The sequence below is a fragment of the Anthonomus grandis genome, chromosome 22, assembly GCF_022605725.1.
Source record: "Anthonomus grandis grandis chromosome 22, icAntGran1.3, whole genome shotgun sequence".
NCBI lineage: Eukaryota > Metazoa > Arthropoda > Insecta > Coleoptera > Curculionidae > Anthonomus > Anthonomus grandis.
Window position 1 is genome coordinate 14,393,258 of NC_065567.1, and position 20,340 is coordinate 14,413,597.

The following is a 20,340-nucleotide window of genomic DNA, read 5'->3' on the forward strand; positions in this document are numbered from 1 at the left end:
CTTAAATTAATAAGTAGTTACCCTATAAATTGTTACTGATAACACAGATGTATTCGAATATTAAAAAAGACTTTTCTTATACCCACCATGTTTATAACGGTTTTTTTTTAATCGGAAATTATATTTTGTTTAAAAATAGTGGATATGTATCTCTTCGGCAACGACAGAAACGTACAAATTCCAACCTGAGTGCCAAATCTATTTCTAATAAATTTTGCACAGGTGTGAAATGATACGAATACAGACTATCTTCCTGAAAAATGTTACAAAATATATGACTTGCCTACTCCAGTTGTCGCGGCAATACGTCTTACGCTTATTCCCTGATTTTTCTCTATAAGGACCAGAAAGTCTTCTTTTTGACCAGAGTTTTAGGTTATCGGAATAACCAGGCGCCTTGTGTTACTCCGATAAGAACGAAAGGTATATTTTTCTCCTAATCTGACGTAAATATTATTTTTTCATTTAAGTGATATTTGAATACTTGCTACATTTTTGAATATCGTGTAAGGATACATATTTCTAATTTCTGCGATTTAAAACTTATTGTATCTGGATATTGTTGCAAACAAACGAAAAAGTTCAATTTATCCAACAATAACTAACAACCAAATAACAGTGAATACAATAACTCCAAAATGGTAACTTTGAGCTACTTTAATATAGTTTTTTATGACTTTTTTGTTTGATTTTCTTGAAGTTATCAAAAAAACTGTCCTATCTTCGTTAATATCACAACCACAATAATAAGCTTTGGTTATTGGATAAGTATTATTAAGTCGTATTAAGTATTTTTGTATAAGGATTTTATAACGCATTTAGTATCAATAATTAGCGGATACCCTGTATATATTGTAACCAATTAATTAGTTATTGCCAGGCTTATTTGCAATAATTGATTTCCGTAGCGTATATCTAAATTTAAATTAATGACATATCCAATAAATTTATTCGACATAAGTCGTTTCAATTATTAAATTGTTTCTCACTTTTTTTGCCTATCCCATTGGACATTTTGACGTTTTCATATTTTGACAAGATTTTTTAATTTTTCCTTTTGAAAAAGCCAATTTTTTAATAAGTTCCTTAGGATAGCATGGTTCAGAACTAATTAATTTACTTTTCTAAATTCGTTGAATATAACTTAGAATTATTCTTCAGTTTAATTAAAACTGCTTTACCATAATTATTCTACAAAAGTAACTATGCTAACAAGTATCTTTTGACGTCTTTGTTCAGAGACTATTTCAAGATTTATTGTAGGTAGTGAATATCTGTATCATAGCAACTTTTTTCATGTTGTTCTTTTTCTTGTATCAGAAAAATACGTTTAAATCAATTTTAGTTGATAACTTAAACGAAAAAAATTGTAACTAGAAAGCTGAACCTAGAAATTTATGATTTATTTAATAATTAGATGCAAATCTTGCATATCGCAAAGATTTAATTATTTCATTTATAATAAATGGTTGGTAATTAGTTTCCCTACTTACTTGCCTAATATCCAACTTTGTCTAAATGAGTCTTATCAAACACGAAATATAAGCTGCATTAAGTATTAGTACGAAACTCTGATCTACTAAACTCTATCTAAAAAATTTTCTATTAATCATCTAATCTCTTATATCGCTCTACTATAGATCGTACCGCAGCCGGATTTTGTACGTATAGTTAGTTATAAATTAAATGCATATACGACGAAGTTTTTGAGCTGTTACAGCAAACGAGACAGGATGTGTTAACATTAAAGCAGGATTTAGCAGGATGCAAGGAAAAAAATAATACCCTAAAAAATGCCGTGGAAGTCTTGAAATCAGGAAATCGAGTGCTTAGTTGTACTTGCTGCTGTATGCGACAAGATTCATCAGTTAAATGAGCATTTCCTACTATTCTTTCCAAATGAAATGTTGCTGATTAAGCATTTGTCCTCCAAAAATGAGACCATATTATAGTGGTGCGAAATGCCATGCAGTCTGATTATGCTCTAAAAAATTCTTTGAAGCTAGAAGTACATAATATAATATTAACTGTTAGCTTAAGTTCGCGTTCAGCACCCACAAAGTTATCAGTCAATATATTGGCGTAAATGCCTCTTCGTGAAATGATCTCTTCAGGCAGCTAAGAAATTCCTCTGAGGACAAATCTACTGCCAGTTCGAAATGGGCTGCCTTAGTGGTGAGCCATACAGGCATACATCTGTGTATATTACACCGATAATAATTAACCACAGTTCTGTTTTTAGCCTTTCCATTCTTCACAATAAAGGGTCAAGCGAATTCGATGCAATCTTACACAAAATGATTGCTGCATCTGTTAGTTCCTGTCTAATTAAAATAGTGGCAATACTAACTAATTCCTTTTTTCTCAAACTTTTAATGAATCTTAAACAAAAGGCAATCAACCTTTGTATTCATGTATATGAAGAAAAACAGTTTATTAGTTAGATCTTGTGTAAATGTGGTTAAGAGTACTAGAGAATGTTGTTTGATTTCCAGAGGATTTGTTATTTTAGAAGGCGCACATGGCCATTCCTGTTTATCACATTTTAAGAATTCAGGACCAAACGACCAAAGATCGCAATGATTTAATTTGTCGAGAAATGTCGGTTAGACTATTTCCAAATCCTTGAGTGGAATTATGAATATTAGACCTAAATATATAACTTAAGTTTATTTTATTTATTTATTTACCAAACATTGTCTAACAGGAATTTACCAATACTATGACAACAGTATTGGCGGTGATGGGAGCATCTTCACTGAGTTGTAATGAAAAATCTTCCCATTTCCCCCTTGTGGCAATATTAAGTTATCCACTGATCAACAGGTAAGCCCAATAAGCTTAGAGCTCTCAAGCGAAGATTTACAGTGTCCTCTAAGTGCAACATGAGATTCTTTATTGATTCATCAAATTGATTTATCTGAATATCAAAAAATGCTTTCATATGGGCCTGGATAATGACCCTTTTATTTTCCTATATTTCGCATCGGATATCCTAAACTACGGTATAATTTGAGTCAACTACTTGACTACTATATACTTGACTACTTGACAACTACCAAAGAAAAAAAAGTTTGGCAATTTAAGCATGATTTAAGATACGAGAACTTTTTAAAATATTACTAAGTGATGCATTGTAGCCACAGTTCATATGAACCATAAAATTCAGGCAACTTAATTTTGGGTAAACTAGAATTATGTAAAGGTACATACTGTAATTGTCAAAAAACGTATTTACAAAATTAGTAAAAGGTGAAAGTGCATCAAATATTTTTTTGGGTGCTAAGAAAAGACCTTTAATTTTATTTGAAATATCCTCTGGTAAAGATAAATTTTTTTTGTCTTGCGTTTCATTAGCCATTCTGATAAATTGCAATAAAAATTGTTAATCCAAAATTGCTATTAAATATTTGAATAGCTAATTACCGTCAGTATAATTAACATAAATTAAATTATGTTGCATGATCTAAATATTCCCATGAATATTCCAGATAAATAATAAAAGTGCAAAAATGGTTAAAATGTACGATGAATGAAAGTGTAGCATCAACAGCAAGTAAACATATGACACTATAATGCTAGGGTAAACAAAATATTCCTTTTGATTTAAACTTGTAAACTTAAATAAAATGATTTAAATACATAAAAATCGAAAATAAATCTATAATCGATCCACGAAGATGGCTCGATGATTCTCGTGGCGATTGTTGCATTGGCGATTGTTGGCATCCCTCATGCGATTGCTGGCTTTTGGCAAAATTGCTTCCTGTATGTTGATAATATGATTAAAATCTACCTTGATTGCTGCTTGTGTATAGTACGAAGAACCTGTTTATATTTTCTATTCATCTAACCAAGATTATATGTGATCCAGTCGGTCCAACGTTTTGCCGTGGGCTTTTTAAGGACCAGTTTTCTGGTTTTCTTGTTTCTTGCTCTCCTCAATAAAACAGAGTTTTTTAATGCAATTACATATTTTAATGAAGATGTAAAAATAATTTATATTCTAAGATTCAAGTGCAACGTGCACATACGACTTGCGTAAAAAAAAGTGACTTCGGACAAGAATGACAGACAGGCTAAGTGGCGGGGTTATTAAAATTATAGTTTACGTAAATGCATTGGCGGACTAATAAAATAATAAGGAAAGTCTAAACAGAACGTTTAAAAAAGTTTTGTATTTGAGAATAACAGATTTGTTTACAGAGTTTATGATGGCGCGCATAAAAAAAGTAAATTAGACAATTACATGGACTAACTTTTTTACATATGTATGAAAAATAAATGTCTGTCATGTGAAATAATAAATGTTGTTCATTATTATCATTAATATAAGTACTATTTTCTTATTATTAAACGCTAAAAGACGAAACGTTTTATCATCCATTTTAAATGACCATAAAAGTGGCAATAAAAACTGTTATTTTGCTCTATGTCTTTAAATCACTTTTTTTTTTAATTTCCGGCTTTTTAGATCCTAAAATATATGCAATATTATAATTTTTTAAACATTTTAACTAGCAAATCGCAAAATAGTTTTAAACTTCTCCCGAAGATGCAACATTAGAGTGAAAAAAAGTGTTTTGGATAGTGGTAATATAGTTTTGTGATTTGAGTATCAATTCAAAGGTTCTAGCCACAGGATTATTCTAATTAGCATAGAATTACGCAATTTTGCGATAATTTAACAAACCCTCGATATTGGGAAATTCTGCACATGACGTGACAATGTACGAAATAAATCAATATTCCTCAAAATGACACGTGTTGCTAAACACTTCTTACTAATCAAGGCTGAATGTTTCAACAAACAGAAAAATTTGGGTGCATTAATCCGAAGATCGCGAGTTCGAATTGCACCAATTTTCATTTCAATTACCCACGAAAATTGTCAGTTTCAAATTACACCTACAAATTTTGTTTTTAATTATTATTACAGTTCTTTTAAAGTACTAAAAATATTTTGTTTTCAGATGTCTTATAGCGTACCTGAGAGGGGCAATGTTCACTCTCCACCAACTTCGCTCCATTTAGCTGAGTGTGGCCCAACAGCAGGCCCCTCCTCTTCAAAGATCTCAGGAACTACACGAGTGCAGCTGCATACAATTTCGCGCGGCTGTAAAGGGCGCAAAGACGAAAAATTGGTATCGGCTCTAGCCACGTCCCTAAGCTCACGGACACCGGCACCAGGGGCCGGAACCCCGCCTGGGGCAACTGGCCCCCCGCAAAATGGACCTCAGTCTGGGAGCCCTCAAGGGTCGCAAACCAGATCTAAGCACTGCAGCAGTATGTTGTTTTGCTGCTGCTGCAAATGCCCTTGGTAAGTTCTTGAAAATAGATACACACATATCTATTAAATCACTTCCCTTAAATAAAATATCACAACTATTTCCTTATCAGTGAACATTAAAAATATTTCAACAAATGTTTGTGAAATTATTATATTTCTTACCACTTATAATTTACTAGGTTCTGTATATAAAATTGTGATACTTCATAAATTTGATTTCTATGACATGAAAATATGTTTGGAGGCGAACTAAAGGCGATTTTGATGAAACGATAATTTTTTTATCATACCAGATGATTAGACCATTGATTACAAATCAAAACCTAATTGGGAAACTCAATAGGGATATATAATCTTTATTTGGTAAAGCCAGATTTAATTATTAACAAGAAGCATCTCCTCACTATGTTCTTTTAGTCGGACAATGGTTAGAAATTATATTTCTAGATAGGTAAATAGAACGAGAAGGACCTATAACAACTTAAATAGATGGCGAACTTTATCTGGATATATTGGAAAATACTATCGATTCTCTATTCATCAAAGCTGCTTAATATCGTCTCAATATTTCTGATTAATCCGTATGTAATTAGGCCAGAGTATATTCTCGATAAGAAGCAGCTCATCAATTCACTAAGTACTTTCTGAGAACTTTAGATTCTGAGAACTTGCGGCTGTCGTTGGTTTGGCGGACTTAAATGTGGAAATAAGTGTGCTATCGTCCGCAAAGCTGTAGATTGGATTGACAGTGGTTTCTAGCAAATCGTTGATATATATCAAGAAAAGGCTGGGGGATAGAATGCATCCTTGAGGGACTCCAGCGTTAATGTTAAATTTGTCGGAGAGGTATCCATCGACGGCTACTTGGATTTTTCGTTGTTCAAGGAAACTTTTGATCCAATTCAATAATGAGTTTTGTATGCCGATTGAGGAGAGCTTGGTTCCTCCTGCCACACTCTGTCAAATGCCCTGGAAATGTCAAGAGCGACTGAGCGGGACTCGCCGTGCTTCTCCATGGCCTCCGTCCACAAGACGTGTGTGACGTAAGCGAGAAGATCGCCGGTGGATCTAAGGTTTCGGAAGCCGTATTGATGATCGCTGATTAGTCCAGATGATTCCAGATATCTTAACAGTTGTTGGTTGACTGCTTTCTCCATAATCTTCGATATTACTGGAACTAGTGCAATGGGGCGGTAATTGGAGGGCATCGTCTTCTTACCCTTTTTGGGTACAGCTTGCGCTCGAGCAGTTTTTCAGCTTGTTGGAAATTAGTCCTGCTTATACGATGCCGTGAACAGTCTACATAAGGGAGGAGTCAATTCGTCTGCACAACGTTTTAGTATTAGGGCTGGAATTCCATCGGGTCCAGAAGCTTTGTTGGTGTTTACGCTTTTAAGAATTTTATTTATAATTCGTTAGGGAAACGAAATTTCTCCCATCGATGAATTCACCCTTGGCAAATATGGCGGTGTTTTGCCTTGCGAGTGCAGAGTAGAATTGGACGCGAAGAGTTTACCCAGTAAGTTGGCTTTTTCCCTTGCTGTTACCGCGATAGAACCATCATCTGCTGTTAGGGGTGGCAAGGCCGACTTAGCAAATCCTTGACTAATGGCTTTCGATACCGACCAGAAAGATCTTGTTCCATTGGGGCAGTTTAGCAGTTTGTTTTTGATCCTGTTGTTGTGACTCTCTTTGCATTCATCAATAATCCGCTTGCAGCTATTTCTGGAGGCTAAAAAGTTCCTCCGATTTTCGATGGAAGGATGTTGACGCCATTTGCGTTATGCTGCGTTTTTAGTGTTTACTGCCTTTTTGCAATTCAGATTGAACCATTGCTTGTTGTTTGATCCGCATTTAGTAGAAAAAGGGATATAAGCTTCCATTCCTGCCAAGATCGTCTTTGTAATTTGGTTTGCACATTCTGAGATGTTATTGGTTCTAAAGCAGACTTCTTTCCAAGGGAATAAGCGATAAAATTCCCGAAGATGGTTCCACTCTGCTGATTTATAGTGCCATACCTTCCGCGGCATCGGAGGATCCTGCGTTTTAACCTCCAACTGGCAAGAGACTGTTATCAATTTGTGGTCCGATGTTCCTAGGGGGGCATGTACTTATACAGTGTACGAGTCAGGGTCTGAAGCTAAGACTAGATCTAGGAGACTTGCGAACTCGCCGTCTCGATCGGGGATTCTGGTAGGTTCCTCCACAAGCTGCGTAAGCCCGCATATGGTGGCAAATAGCTCAGCTTCTCGTCCTTCATCGTCGTTCTTGTTGCAGAAGCGCAGCCAGTTGATATTGTGAACGTTAAAATCACCCATGACGATGATTTCTGCGCTTGGTAGTCAATTTGCAGATGGTTAATGCAATCAACCAGGTTCAAAAAGAGCTGTCTATATTGGGTGTCGCTTGGTGGTCTGTAGATACAGCAGATAAATTTCGTGGCACCACTGGCTATTATTTTGAACCACATGACGTCGAAGTCCGCAAGTTCAAGCGTTTCCTCCCGCTGGCAACTCAAATCGTTCTTGACAAATACTGCCAATCCAAAGTTTAGTCGAAATCGGGTGTGTAGATCGTATCCAGGATAAATGAGGTGAACATTTGTTGTTGAAGGTTTTACCTTTGTTTCTGCCAATGCCAGAATGTGAGGCTTATTTGATTGCAGGTGTTGGTGTACTGCATTAATATTGGTGTTTAGGCCTCTGATTTTGCAGAAATTGATTTTTAGGCTTTTTGATCCGCCTGATGGACCCCCCTGACCAGCCTCCCGGAGATCCGAATGGGAGGCGAGTTTACCTCCGGAAAGTTTTGGTCGTGAGGGCGCCATAGATAGCAATAGATAGATAAAGAAATTCTAGTTCTTTTATTTGAGCTTATTTAATTTCTTTTCACTCGTTAACGTCAAAATTTAAAACCGGCTCCTAGAGCTATTTTTGAATAGTCGGAACAATAACTGTACCAATATTTGAACGACATTTTGAATATTTATAAAATTTGTATAGCAAAAGAATATTTATTTTATAAAATATTTTTTTGCTGCAGATAATTTTTTTTTAATTTAATTCATGGGAAAATTGATTCTTTCTATATAAATGACTTCTTAGTAACCTACTAAGAATTTGGAAGTTTGAGATGACTTTTGTTGAACAAAAATTGCATTTTTAATGTTTTAAACTTTTGAATGATTAAACGCTTGAATTAATAATTTTTAAATAATCGTCCACTCTCTCAATTCGAAATGATAATTTGTAGCTCCTCAAAGCATTGGGTAAAACAAAACGAAAATATGTTATTTGATTCTTATTCAAGAATTGGGCACTAAAATTGATCAATGTGACTTTACTACGATGGTTTTGTTATTATTATTTTTTTTTAATCTTAACACAATAATACACAAATACAACTAAAACTTGAAACGTATCTACAAAAATTAAATTTTATGTATAAAACCACCCTGTTGTTTAATGTAAAACTACATTAAATTATACGCAAAATAAGATAAAAAAAATCATTTAGAATGTTCAAAGAAGTTGGTAGAAAATTTGGTTTAAAGGGATTTAAATTGTTTCATTCTTTGCTCTTATTTCATTACATTTAAATTTATTTAATGAACATTGTTATTGCTATTTTTGACAACTTGTCAAAAAGCAATGAAGTTTTAACCAGCGTTTCATCGTAAAAAAGATGATGCCACTATTTTCAAATGCTGAGTATGCAGATATTAATTCTATTAGGAATATTGTGATGGTAATGGAAGAGCGGTGTTTCAGAAATATTAAAAATGTTTTCCAAGCCGACGAATACCAAATTACCAAAGTTTTCAAAGGAAGAACCTTTGGAACAAAACGTTTTAGACATTGTGCGTAAAAATCCTAAGAAAAGTATTAAAATAGATTCGAGAATAGTGGTAAAAGAATGGGAGCTCTATTAAGATTACCACGTGCTTCATAAAGAAAATTTATATCCGTATCATATCCAACATATCGAAAATCCACCTTCATGTCATTTCCAACAAAAATTTGCAGTCAGTGTTTGATGTGGCCTTATTGATAATTCCCTACTCGGTCCCTATGTATTTCAGCTACACTGAAATAGTTCTGTTTATTTTGACTTTTTACGAAATCTTTTGCCTGCCTTTGGAATGGTTGGGATGAATTTCCAACATGATCGTAATTATATTTATAACATTTTGGTATGGATGTACGGGAATACCAAGACAATCAATTTCTAAATCGTTGGATGATGGGGCGGTTTCTTGGTCGCTATAAGAGCCCCTGACCTAAATCCAGTAGACTATTTTTCGTATTGTTATTTAAGAGAAGCTTTATAGTGTTCCAATACAAAAAAATCAGCAATTAATTAATAAAAATTAAATATAAATAAGGGGTTAATACCTATTGCGCTGAAGTTAGCTTTAACACGTTTGTTAAAAGTTCAATTTCCAATTTGCATATACCTGAAAAAAGTAAATAAATTTTAGTGTCCTACATTTTAAAAATTTACTATAAACAATGTTTAATGTTTTTGTTTACTTCTATGGTATTCGTATTGTTTATTTCATTTGTTTAAATTTACTAGATACTTAAGTGTTTGTCTTTTTAAAAATTCAAAATTTGTTAAAAGAAAGTTATCAAGCCTTATAAAGCCACTTTTTTTCTATTTTAACAATTTAATTTATTGAAAACGTCACTAGTATGCATGTAAAATATACATTTACATATATACATAAAAATTATATACAATATAAATTAAATGCAAAAAAAGTGTAAACATAAATAATGAGTAACAAAAATTACATAACACTCAATTTATATTTTTTTTACCTATTTCTGTGGGCGTGCCAAATTATTTTTTTATGTTACTTTCTTCATAATTTATTGAAGTTTTATAAACAAGTATCAATATTAAATTTACAGGATGTTTTTTTTCAAGGGAAATAAATATTTAAATATTCTAGTTCGATTTGGAATTAACTTTTTGTAGATATACTTCTACCTTTAGTTTTACTGGTGTACTATGCCAGGAAAATTTAAAAAAAAAAATAATAAATATTGACGAAGTTAAAAGGTCTCTTATTCATGCAAAAATACCCAAAAGTACCCTTTATATTCGAAATAAAGTCGTATTGACTAATTTAAGCCCTCAACTCTTCTCAACACCTAAGTGTTCTTTAAGTATTTACATCACATACAAGCAAAGGTATGCCTTTTTTTTAGTTGGAAAACACAAAACATTTTCTCACTAATTCGTGTGCATTCGTGCGTTTTTTATTATATTTGAATTTCTTATAACTTATGTTTTCTTCTATAAGTTTTTTTTGTTTAACTTCGTGAAAAGAAAAAACACAAATTTAATTTCGTGTACTGAACAAGTTGTCCATTCCGAATACCAGCAGCAAAACTGCAATTTTCAATTCAATTTTCCTTTTAGGTGTCTTCTCGCAATGACACCGTATATGCATGTTTTAGAAAAGAAAAATAAACAACTTTTAATATAATCACCATATTGAGATATCGGTCATGCACTCTCGTGGTAGATATACGAAGTAATGCCAATACAATCCTGGCATATTCTAAAAATATATTTGCATTAATTATTTAAAATTTCATTCACTCGCGGTAATACGATGTTTAGTAGATACAGCCTAGAGGCAAGGATGATACTCGTTGTTTATTTATTATATTAGATTTGTGGCTATCTTCTCAATGGAAAGGTGTTTTTACAAGTATTTATTGTACTGCGCTACAGAAACAATATTTGTTTTAACGTGTTTATTAGACTCGATGTGAGTTTACCTGTGTTTTGTTTTTTAAGCTCTAAAGTGAAGAAAATCAACTAGATAATTAAACAAATTACTAATTCCATAGCATATATTTAATATCATCGATAAAATAGTGAGTATCTATAAATCAAGTAATTTATTTTTTTAGGACTACCTCAACAACCGAAAACAGGAATGACGAAAACGGAACTGCTAAAAATTCTACATCGGATTTGGACACGTGCGTTTCTCCGTAAGATTTTATGAATTTACAATCATAAACTTATATAAAAAAAAATAAGACGGAAAAAAATTTCTAGGGGGGCGATGGAGGAAATCCGTGTCACCATGGACGATCTTCGATGCTGGTCGAAATCTTTTGATAAGCTGATGAACAGCAACGGTACGTACTTCCTAACGTGTAAAAAAATAAACTTTAATTACATTTTTCTATATGTTTTCATAGCTGGGAGAAAAGTGTTTCGAAACTTCTTAAAAGGGGAATACTCCGAAGAGAACATTTTATTCTGGCTGGCTTGTGAAGATTTCAAGAAGCATAATGATCGAAGTTACATCGAGAGATGGTCCAGGCTTATTTATATGCATTATATTCATCCTGATTCATCTACTGAGGTAAATTTTAAATTTTTAATGGCATATATAAAAAGTTTGTAAAGCGGCGTTATTAATTAAAAGGAGTTTGACTTGGAGATAATACATTGGAGTCCAGGTTAAACATAATAAATTTTAAAATTAAACATTCAAACAAGAGAAGATGTTGAATGAACTGTTACAATTGTTGTATCACATAAACTTTGTAAAAATCTGAAAGGTTTTTATACAAAAAATCGTTTAAACTGTTAATGCCTTCTTGATTTTTTAATTGCAAACGATGATGATTTTTTTAAATTATATTTAGTTTATAATAGAAATATTAATTTTTTTAAGCGGATTTTAAAAATAATTATTCCAAAATGTAGGATGTTTTGAAGATTTATTATAACTAAGTATATAAATATACAAATTATATTAAAATTAACATTTTTTTTTGAAAATAAATCGCGTTTAAGCAAAGATATTTGGCAAGGAATGCTTGATTCTTTCAATTCTGTATAGAAAATAATAAAAAAATCACAAATTCATTTCAAGGTTGGGGTTAAGTGACTATTTTAACTGCCTGGAAGGAAAAAATTAATTAAATAAGGAGCTTGAAATGGCCTCAACTGCCTGGAAATTTAAAAAAACTGCCTAATTAATAGTTCCAACTGCCTAGAATTAGAAAGAGAAATAATGCCTACTGCCTAGTCTTAGAGCGAAGAAGTGTTTTAATTTTTCCATAAGAGAATGTTCTTCCAGGAACTACATGAAAACTCACTTCACCTGCTTGGAAAAACTTGAAAATTAACCTAAAATTTCTGGAAAAACGATTTTTTTTCCAAAAACTTCGAGAAACTGGAAAGTCGCTTCAACCGCCTGAAAATGTTAAAAAGTGACATTAACTGCCAGGAAGAAATAAATAATTATTCCAGGATCTTGAAACATATGAAAACTCACTTTAATTGCTTGTAGAAACTTTGAAAAGTTACTCCGATAAACGGAAAGCAACGAAACGTATAAACTTTCTTTAACTGCCTGGAAATGTTGAAAAAATTGATCCAAGTGCTCCTGGAAGAAACAAAATATTCTTCCAAGAACTTGAAATACTTAACAATTCACTTTACCTGATATGAAAAACTTGACAATTTCTATAGAAACTTGGAGCACATATAAACTTCCTTTAAGTGCCTTGAAATGTTGAAAAATTGACTTGAGTACTTGGAAGAAAGAAAACATTCTTCCAGAAACTTGGAGTGCATGAAAACTCACTTCACCTGCTTGGAAAAAGTTAAAAATTAACCTCAAATTCCTGGAAGAAACGATTTTTTTCCAAAAACTTGGAGCGCACGAAAAACCGCTTTAACTGACTGACAATGTGGAAAAGTAACCTCAAATACCTTGAAAAAATTAACAATTATTCCAGGATGTACATATCCATATGAAAACCCAATTTAATTGTCAGGAAAAACTTTGCAAAGTTACTCCGATAACCTGGAAGCCACGGAACATTTCTGTAGAAACTTGGGAGTACAAATAAACTTCCTTTAACTGGCTGGAAATGTTAAAAAATTGACCCAAGTGCCTGGAACAAACAAAACATTCTTTCAGGAACTTGGAGTACATAAAAACTCACTTCACACGCTTGGAAAAAGTTAAAAAATAACCTCAAATTCCTAGAAGAAACATTTTTTTTTCATAAAAACTTGGAACGCACGAGAAAAGTCGCTTCAACTGCCTGGAAATATTGAAAAGTGATCTCAACTGTCTGGAAAAAATTATTAAAAACAATTATTTCAGGATCTTGAAACATATGGAAACTCAATTTAATTTAATGGAGAAACTTGGAAAAGTGACTCCGACAACCTGGAGGATCTTAGAGTGCATAAAAACTCACTTCACACGCTTGGAAGAAGTTGAAAAATAACCTCAAATTCCTAGAAGCAACGTTTTTTTTCATAAAAACTTGCATCGCACGAGAAAAGTCGCCTTAACTGCCTGGAAATATTGAAAAGTGACCTCAAGGAAGAAATGAATAATTAAAAGACAACTAACCCGAACTACCAGATATTTAGGGTAGATTACGGTCCTGTTGTTTTTGCAAGCCTAATATTATCTATACTACCTTAGATATACAATAATACAAAAAATTGGGCCCCCTGGATTTATTTACGCATGCCGTCAAAACACTTCGTGGCTTAAGCAATTTAAGACTCTAAGACTAAGATTTTTTTTAAAAAGTTTTGTTTACAGAAAGGGTACATTAAACAAAAAAATTTTTGGATGAACCATATTCTGCACTAAAAAATTACAAAAAGGTCTTACTAAATGTCATTTTCAAAAAATTGCTATTCGAGAACTCTCCAATATGTCAGTATTGGTCCTCCTCAATGGGTTGTGTGTCAATGATTTGACAGTAAATTATAAACGTCCACGTGCTTAAATTAATGGAGGCAATTTGGGAAACAACTTTAAAAAAGTGTTTTTAATCGTTATATTTTTTATTTGATATAGGAATATAATAAAAGTAATTTAAAACAATATAAAAAAGATTAAGATTAGTTCGCGATAATACTATAGTACATTTTTAATATTTGTGTCTGTAAGTAAAAAGAAGCATAGGAAAATCGTGATATTCTTTTTTTTTTTGTTAAAAATTGGTTCATCCAAATTCTTTTTTGTTATAATTTAATGGATTTAAGATAAGTCTACTAAACAAAAAAATCTGAAAATCGTTCGGTTGCAAATTGCTCAACAGATAACATATTTTTCTAATTTTAATTTTAGAGATATCAGCATAAGAACCGATGTCTTTGAAGCTCTATATGACCCCGTTTTTGCGCTTTACTTAACCCTTATTAACTTCTTTATTTCGTTTCCCTTGCCTTGTCTTTCCGATTATTTTAGCACTTCTGTAACAAGCATTATGAGTACTTCCTATAAATGTTTCATGAGAAAAAAAAGGAAAAATTATAGGAAATTCCTTAAGGATTTATTTAAAATTTATCATCACGTAGTATTCCGTGTATGAGAAACAGTATAAAAATTCTCTATTCCTCATGTAGAGCTGTAAAATTATAAATAAAATTGAGTTTTTAATATGTCTGAAAAAGTGGGCGCGGGTATATACAGGATCTTAATCTAGGATTACTTACTAATTTACTAATTTCACTTTATATAGTATATAATGTATATTATAAAGTATAGAAAATAGCATATTTCTTAAATAAAGACTGTTTGGCTATTGCTACGAGGTGTTTGTTTGTACTCACTATGTTATACCTGTTGATAATTCCATATATAAATAGAAATATAAACGATGCTTTCGACATTTTTAAAGTTACTTATTAATGAAATAGGTCGAAAGTTGTTAACATTAAGCTAATCGCTCTTTGAGTCAATCGATAGATTTTATTAATAAAATGTTCTCCTGCCTGGAAATATACCAGTTCATCAAGCCTTATTAACTAAATGAGTCAAAGATTAAAGAGTTTCATCGATACCTAATTAAAGTCAAAGAAATCAAAAGGGCTTTAATTATTTGGAAAATTAATTACCATTTGTTTCAATTTCCAAGCATTTAATTTTGTAAAAGGAATTTAGCATGGTTTAGTTGGAAACAGAACGTAGTGCTTAATTGGCTTCAGATACAATAGAAGGTTTATCACTTACAATAATATATGTTTTTTTATTACGAGAATTGGTAAAACATTAAAAGTGTTTAGAAATAAAATTATTTTAATTTTCACAAGTATTTTTATTCATTATACTTTACAAGTCTTTTGAAATTTATTTGACAAATAGCTGATTTGTTTATAAGTGTGCAAGTTTTTCTTAGTTAATTTTGGAATTATGAATATAATTAATGTATTCGGTTTTTGTTTTGTTTCCTGATCATAAACTACTATTTAGCCAGATAAGGTTCGATTTAGTAAAAAAGCGTAATTTTAATTTTTTTTTGCAATTAGTTAGTGCCCAGCGCATCCCTGCACTCTTGGACCAGTTTGAAACTAATCCTGGGTGCTTGGATGGCCTTTAAGGCAACCTGGCTGTCAAAGTAAATGAATATTTCACTTGAAACATCGTCCAATATCTTCCAAGTGAAAATGTCCCAAACTGTATCGCTACAAAACACTCCAGGTCCTGAAGGCCATTCTTGAATTGTTTGCGTACCATGTACCAAACCCTTTCAAGATCTGGCCTTTGTATTAAAGCCGTTTTATTGGGCCATTCTCCCTTGCTTGCGATGTCGACCTTAAAGGAACCTTTAGCCATACAATCATGCTCCACCAATTTGGTGATAGACGTATGCCACGCTACCCCGGGTTCATGCTGCAATATAGCGCTATCCTTCATCCTTACATATAATGCCAGTGCCTCCCTCTGAATCCACTTTGGAATTTCCGGCAAACTCACGAGGTTTACCTGGAGTGTTCAGCACATCACCTGATGTGCTTCTCATCGGCCAGCCTTTGCAGTCTAGCCAGTTTTTTGCTGGGCATTATTTATTGATCAAGGCGGTACATAGCCAGTGTAGGATGTTGGACTTTATGCCCCAATTCCTACCAACTACCCTTTGAACTTGCCACAGAATGCTTTGTGGATTGCCTCGGTAATGTGTTTGTTCCATGTTAGCTTGCTCTCCAGGTACACGCCTAAGTTTTGCTTGATCTAAAGAGGTTTCTGATACATTAGTATCGGCCTGAGTCCTGCAAGCCTGTCTCGTTTTCGTAAAAAGTATCTGTTCTGTCGGGATTAACAAAGAGGCTCGTTTCCACGCATAACCTTTGCATGCTCTTACATGGGCTCTCCATGGGATCACTCACTACCTCACCAACCTATAGAGTATCATCAATTAATGATGCATAGCGTAATTATTTTTTATATTTTTAGTAGAATTTTCTTGTTTAATTTTTTATAGTAGTCATGTGTAAAATATCCTTTTTTTATGTCAAAGTCAATTTTTTTTCGTGGTATCCTGTGACCGTCTTCTAGATCTTTTCTACTGAAATGTTTAAGGAAACTAGTACTAAATCACCAAGTGTAAATCACGCACCAAAAAAAGTCAAAAGTGTCTTTATTATTGACTGCTATGCATCTATACATCAGTATAATATGCATCAATAAAAGTTTATTAACAACTGCATTATTTTTAAATAGTAAATGGACTTTGATATGTCCCTGCTATATTATAATTTATGTGTATTCGTTTTTTAGCATTATTTATTTCATTTTTGTAAAGTAATGACTTCATATACTTCCAGATATAAGAAAGTTGACTAAAATTTGAGCTTCTTTCTCGCCAAAGTAATGTTACGACTACTGATCTAGAAATATGTTATCTATTTAGATAATCTTTAACAGTTTTTGCGAAGTGCGCTGCCCCTTTATCCTGCATGAACACTATTTTATTAAGAAAGTTAAGTTTGCAAAATATATAATTTTTAAAATTCACGGTTCATATTAGATAGAAATTCGACTAACCCTAAAAAATTATTGCTTATGAAGCGGCAGGAAATGTTTATTTTAAACTCGCGTTGAAATGCTTGACTGTTTCTAAAGTTAAAGGCTTTCCTACGGGTAAACGTCGCCTCATCTGTAAATAACATTTTGTTTACAAATGTCGGATGCTCAGCTCTTCTAGTATGGTGGAAACGGGTAAATACTACTCCGGCTTTAAAATCATCCCGCAGTAAATTCTGAGCCGCTTTTAAAAACAGCAACTAAAAATCGGAATTTTCCTGTACCAGTTGTTAAAGAACAACTAGTATAAATAAGAGCTAATTCAGGATTTTCATCAATGCTATCTAAAAAAATTCTTGAGAATTAGAAAAAGTAAAATCAAAGTCAGAATATTTATTGGGCTCAACGTTTCATACGGGCAAACTAAATTTAAGAGTTCTTTAATTGAAAATAAGATATACCAAGAATAATTACAAATAACACTTTATTATTATTGGCAATTAACAATTGCATTACTATGTTTGTATTAAATAGTGCTTTCCTAAATACACTGTTTATTTTGACCACAACTGTTTACACTCTAATTACTTATAAGTCTATAATTGACAGATTGGTGCTTCCGAATTCCTGCTACAGCGTTCTTTTAGAGTTCTATTAATGTTGAACAGAAGACACTTGAAAAGTAATTCAAACCTGTTTTTGGTCATTACGCAGAAATACATTTTTCTATAACTTCTATTATAACTGAAAATTGCCTTAAAGTATTGCATTTCAAGAAAGGTTTTCAATTCAGCTACATCTAGATTATGAGCAAATGTTTATTTCTAGAAAGCTCGATTAATTCTAATATATTCATTTCTGGTTTACTATCTGTTCTAATATGCCTTATCTATGAAACAAGCATAAATCAAGAGAATTTCGATTCTTACCAGTGGTTTTTATGCCTTGCTAGAAAAACATAATCTTTAGGATATTAATCTTCCATTGATAGTATGCCGTCATTTTTATATGCATTATTTTTATCAAGATAGTTGCGGCAAGGAAAAAAATACATCGACCCTCTGTTGCGTCACATATCTAGTAACCTTTATTGTGAGGCTGTTAATTATAACGTATACGACATTTTTCACTGATTGATAATATGTATTAATGATCAATAAACTGTCATTGCTGTTTACAAAGCAGAATAAAGCAAAATAAAGTAATATTAAATAATAAACGACTTTACTTCCTGAAATCATCTACAATGTAACAGATAAAAGAAAAAAAACAAAATTCCTTACATTTACATCCAACAAACTCTAAAGAAGTAGTACAGGAAAAAAAGTAGAACTGGGAGTTATCGGCATAAAAATGAGTAGCAGTATTATTATTATTATTATTATTAGCAGTAGTATTATCAATCATCTGATATGTCATATAAAATGCTGAAATTTTTTGCTTGTAGAGGCTTTCTTTTTAGAAGAATATCTACATCCAAGCCAAGCCAAAACAAAAACATGAAAAATCTTTTCAGACAGTAGTGCATGGCTCTAATAACGTCTCAAAGATGAAGAAATGGAACGTTTATAAAACTGACATTTTATTGTTAAGGTTAACTTGATGGTTAAAGTTAAAGTTAACGTTTTAAATTTTTTTATAATACCGGCCCTAAGACCGATCCCTGTGGTACGTCTGATAAAACCCTTCGAGAAAGAGACACCTTATTGTTAAGCTTGACGCTTGTGATTTTTATGATATATTGATGTATACAATATTTCAGCAGCTTATTACTAATTACTTAATGAAAATTCTTGCAAACACTCATAACATACCAATATTCACAAAAGTCCTATTTGGTGCTGTTTTTAGAATTACCTGACCACCAAAAATAGTGAAATTAATCAATTAAAGTTTAGTGCAATTAAAAATTAGAAATTTGGTTTCGCGCGACGTTGCCACTTGCCACCCCTGTAATTAGGTTTTGTTTGTTGATACTGAAGTTGGACCAAGTTAATTTCTTCCTTTCTTCTTTTATTTATAAGCCCATTTCTTCTTTTATTCATTATAGATAAGTTTTATTTGAGATATATATGATATATGAGATATAATATATGAAATATGGTTTTATATGTTGCTTTATACAGGGTAATTTTTACGTTGATACTTTTTTTTAACTGTGTATAGAACTCGGTAAAATATACATTTTTTTCAAATAACTTTTTCGATACAGTCAAAAACAAGGGACATACAGAATAAAGAAAGTGAATATATGTTTGTTTTTCATCGTCTGTTTATGTTTAGTTTTTGCTCGAATTTTTGTATTATCGATCACGCATTGTACCGATCAGTTAGTCTTAGACACTTTTGATTTATTGTTGTTAATTTTAAATTTATAAATCCTAAAAATGGCACATCGTTGAAACAATGAACTTGTGGATATATTTCTTATTTATGGAGAGTGTCTTCAAAGTGCTGCTGCTGCTTCGGTATTATACGCAGACCGCTTTCCTTTGCGAAATCATCCTACACCCAGAAGTTTCATAATTCTTATTCAATGGGCTAGGGATACCGGCGATTTACGGGAACATCGTGGAGGGCATGCAGGAAGAGGAAGGAGACCTGAAAATGTTCATAGGGAAGAACAAATTTTAGGCAACATTCACCCGAAACGGAATTAACAATTTTCGATATACGCATGTTTGGTCTGTTGATAATCCCCATGCAATTCGCAGAACCAATTTTCAACACCGCTTTTCTGCTAATGTGTGGGCAGGAATTGTGAATGGGATACTTGTTGGACTATTTATCTTACCAGACCGTTTGACGGCCGATGTTTATTTGGACTTTTTGCAAAATAATCTGCCTGTTCTGTTAAAAGATGTGCCACTGAATATCAGGCAAGTTATGTGGCTCCTGCAGGATGGAGCACCTGCCCATTTTAGACAAGAAGTGAGCGAATTTTTGGATATAAGTTACCCAAATCGGTGGATTGACCGAAATGGACCAGTTGCATGGCCACCAAGGTCGCCAGACCTAAATCCATGTGACTTTTTCTATTGCGTGCCGTTACGGAACAGTGGTTACGTCGAGCAAATCGTTGTGTTGAAGTTAATGGTGACAACTTTGAACAACTTATTTAAATTAGAGAAGACCTTATTGGACTCATTTTATAACATTTTGGCAATGCAATTTTTTTGTTTTTCGGGTTTTTGAATAAAGTTATTTGAAAAAAATGTTTATTTTACCGAGT

The 20,340-nt window shown here is 32.5% G+C and overlaps 1 protein-coding gene across 4 annotated transcripts in view; it reads left to right on the plus strand.

Moving 5' to 3' along the window:
- The window catches only part of LOC126748416 (regulator of G-protein signaling 17), a 65,102-nt gene that overhangs the window by 16,434 nt on the left and 28,328 nt on the right, over positions 1-20,340 (plus strand). For 2 of the 4 annotated variants that reach the window (XM_050457651.1, XM_050457652.1), the window contains exons 2-5: positions 4,974-5,320; positions 11,221-11,304; positions 11,354-11,454; positions 11,518-11,684. In XM_050457651.1, coding sequence (XP_050313608.1) covers positions 4,974-5,320; positions 11,221-11,304; positions 11,354-11,454; positions 11,518-11,684 — 699 coding nt within the window. The remainder of the gene's footprint in view (positions 1-4,973; positions 5,321-11,220; positions 11,305-11,353; positions 11,455-11,517; positions 11,685-20,340) is intronic. The other 2 variants (XM_050457653.1, XM_050457654.1) reach the window with 2 other exon arrangements.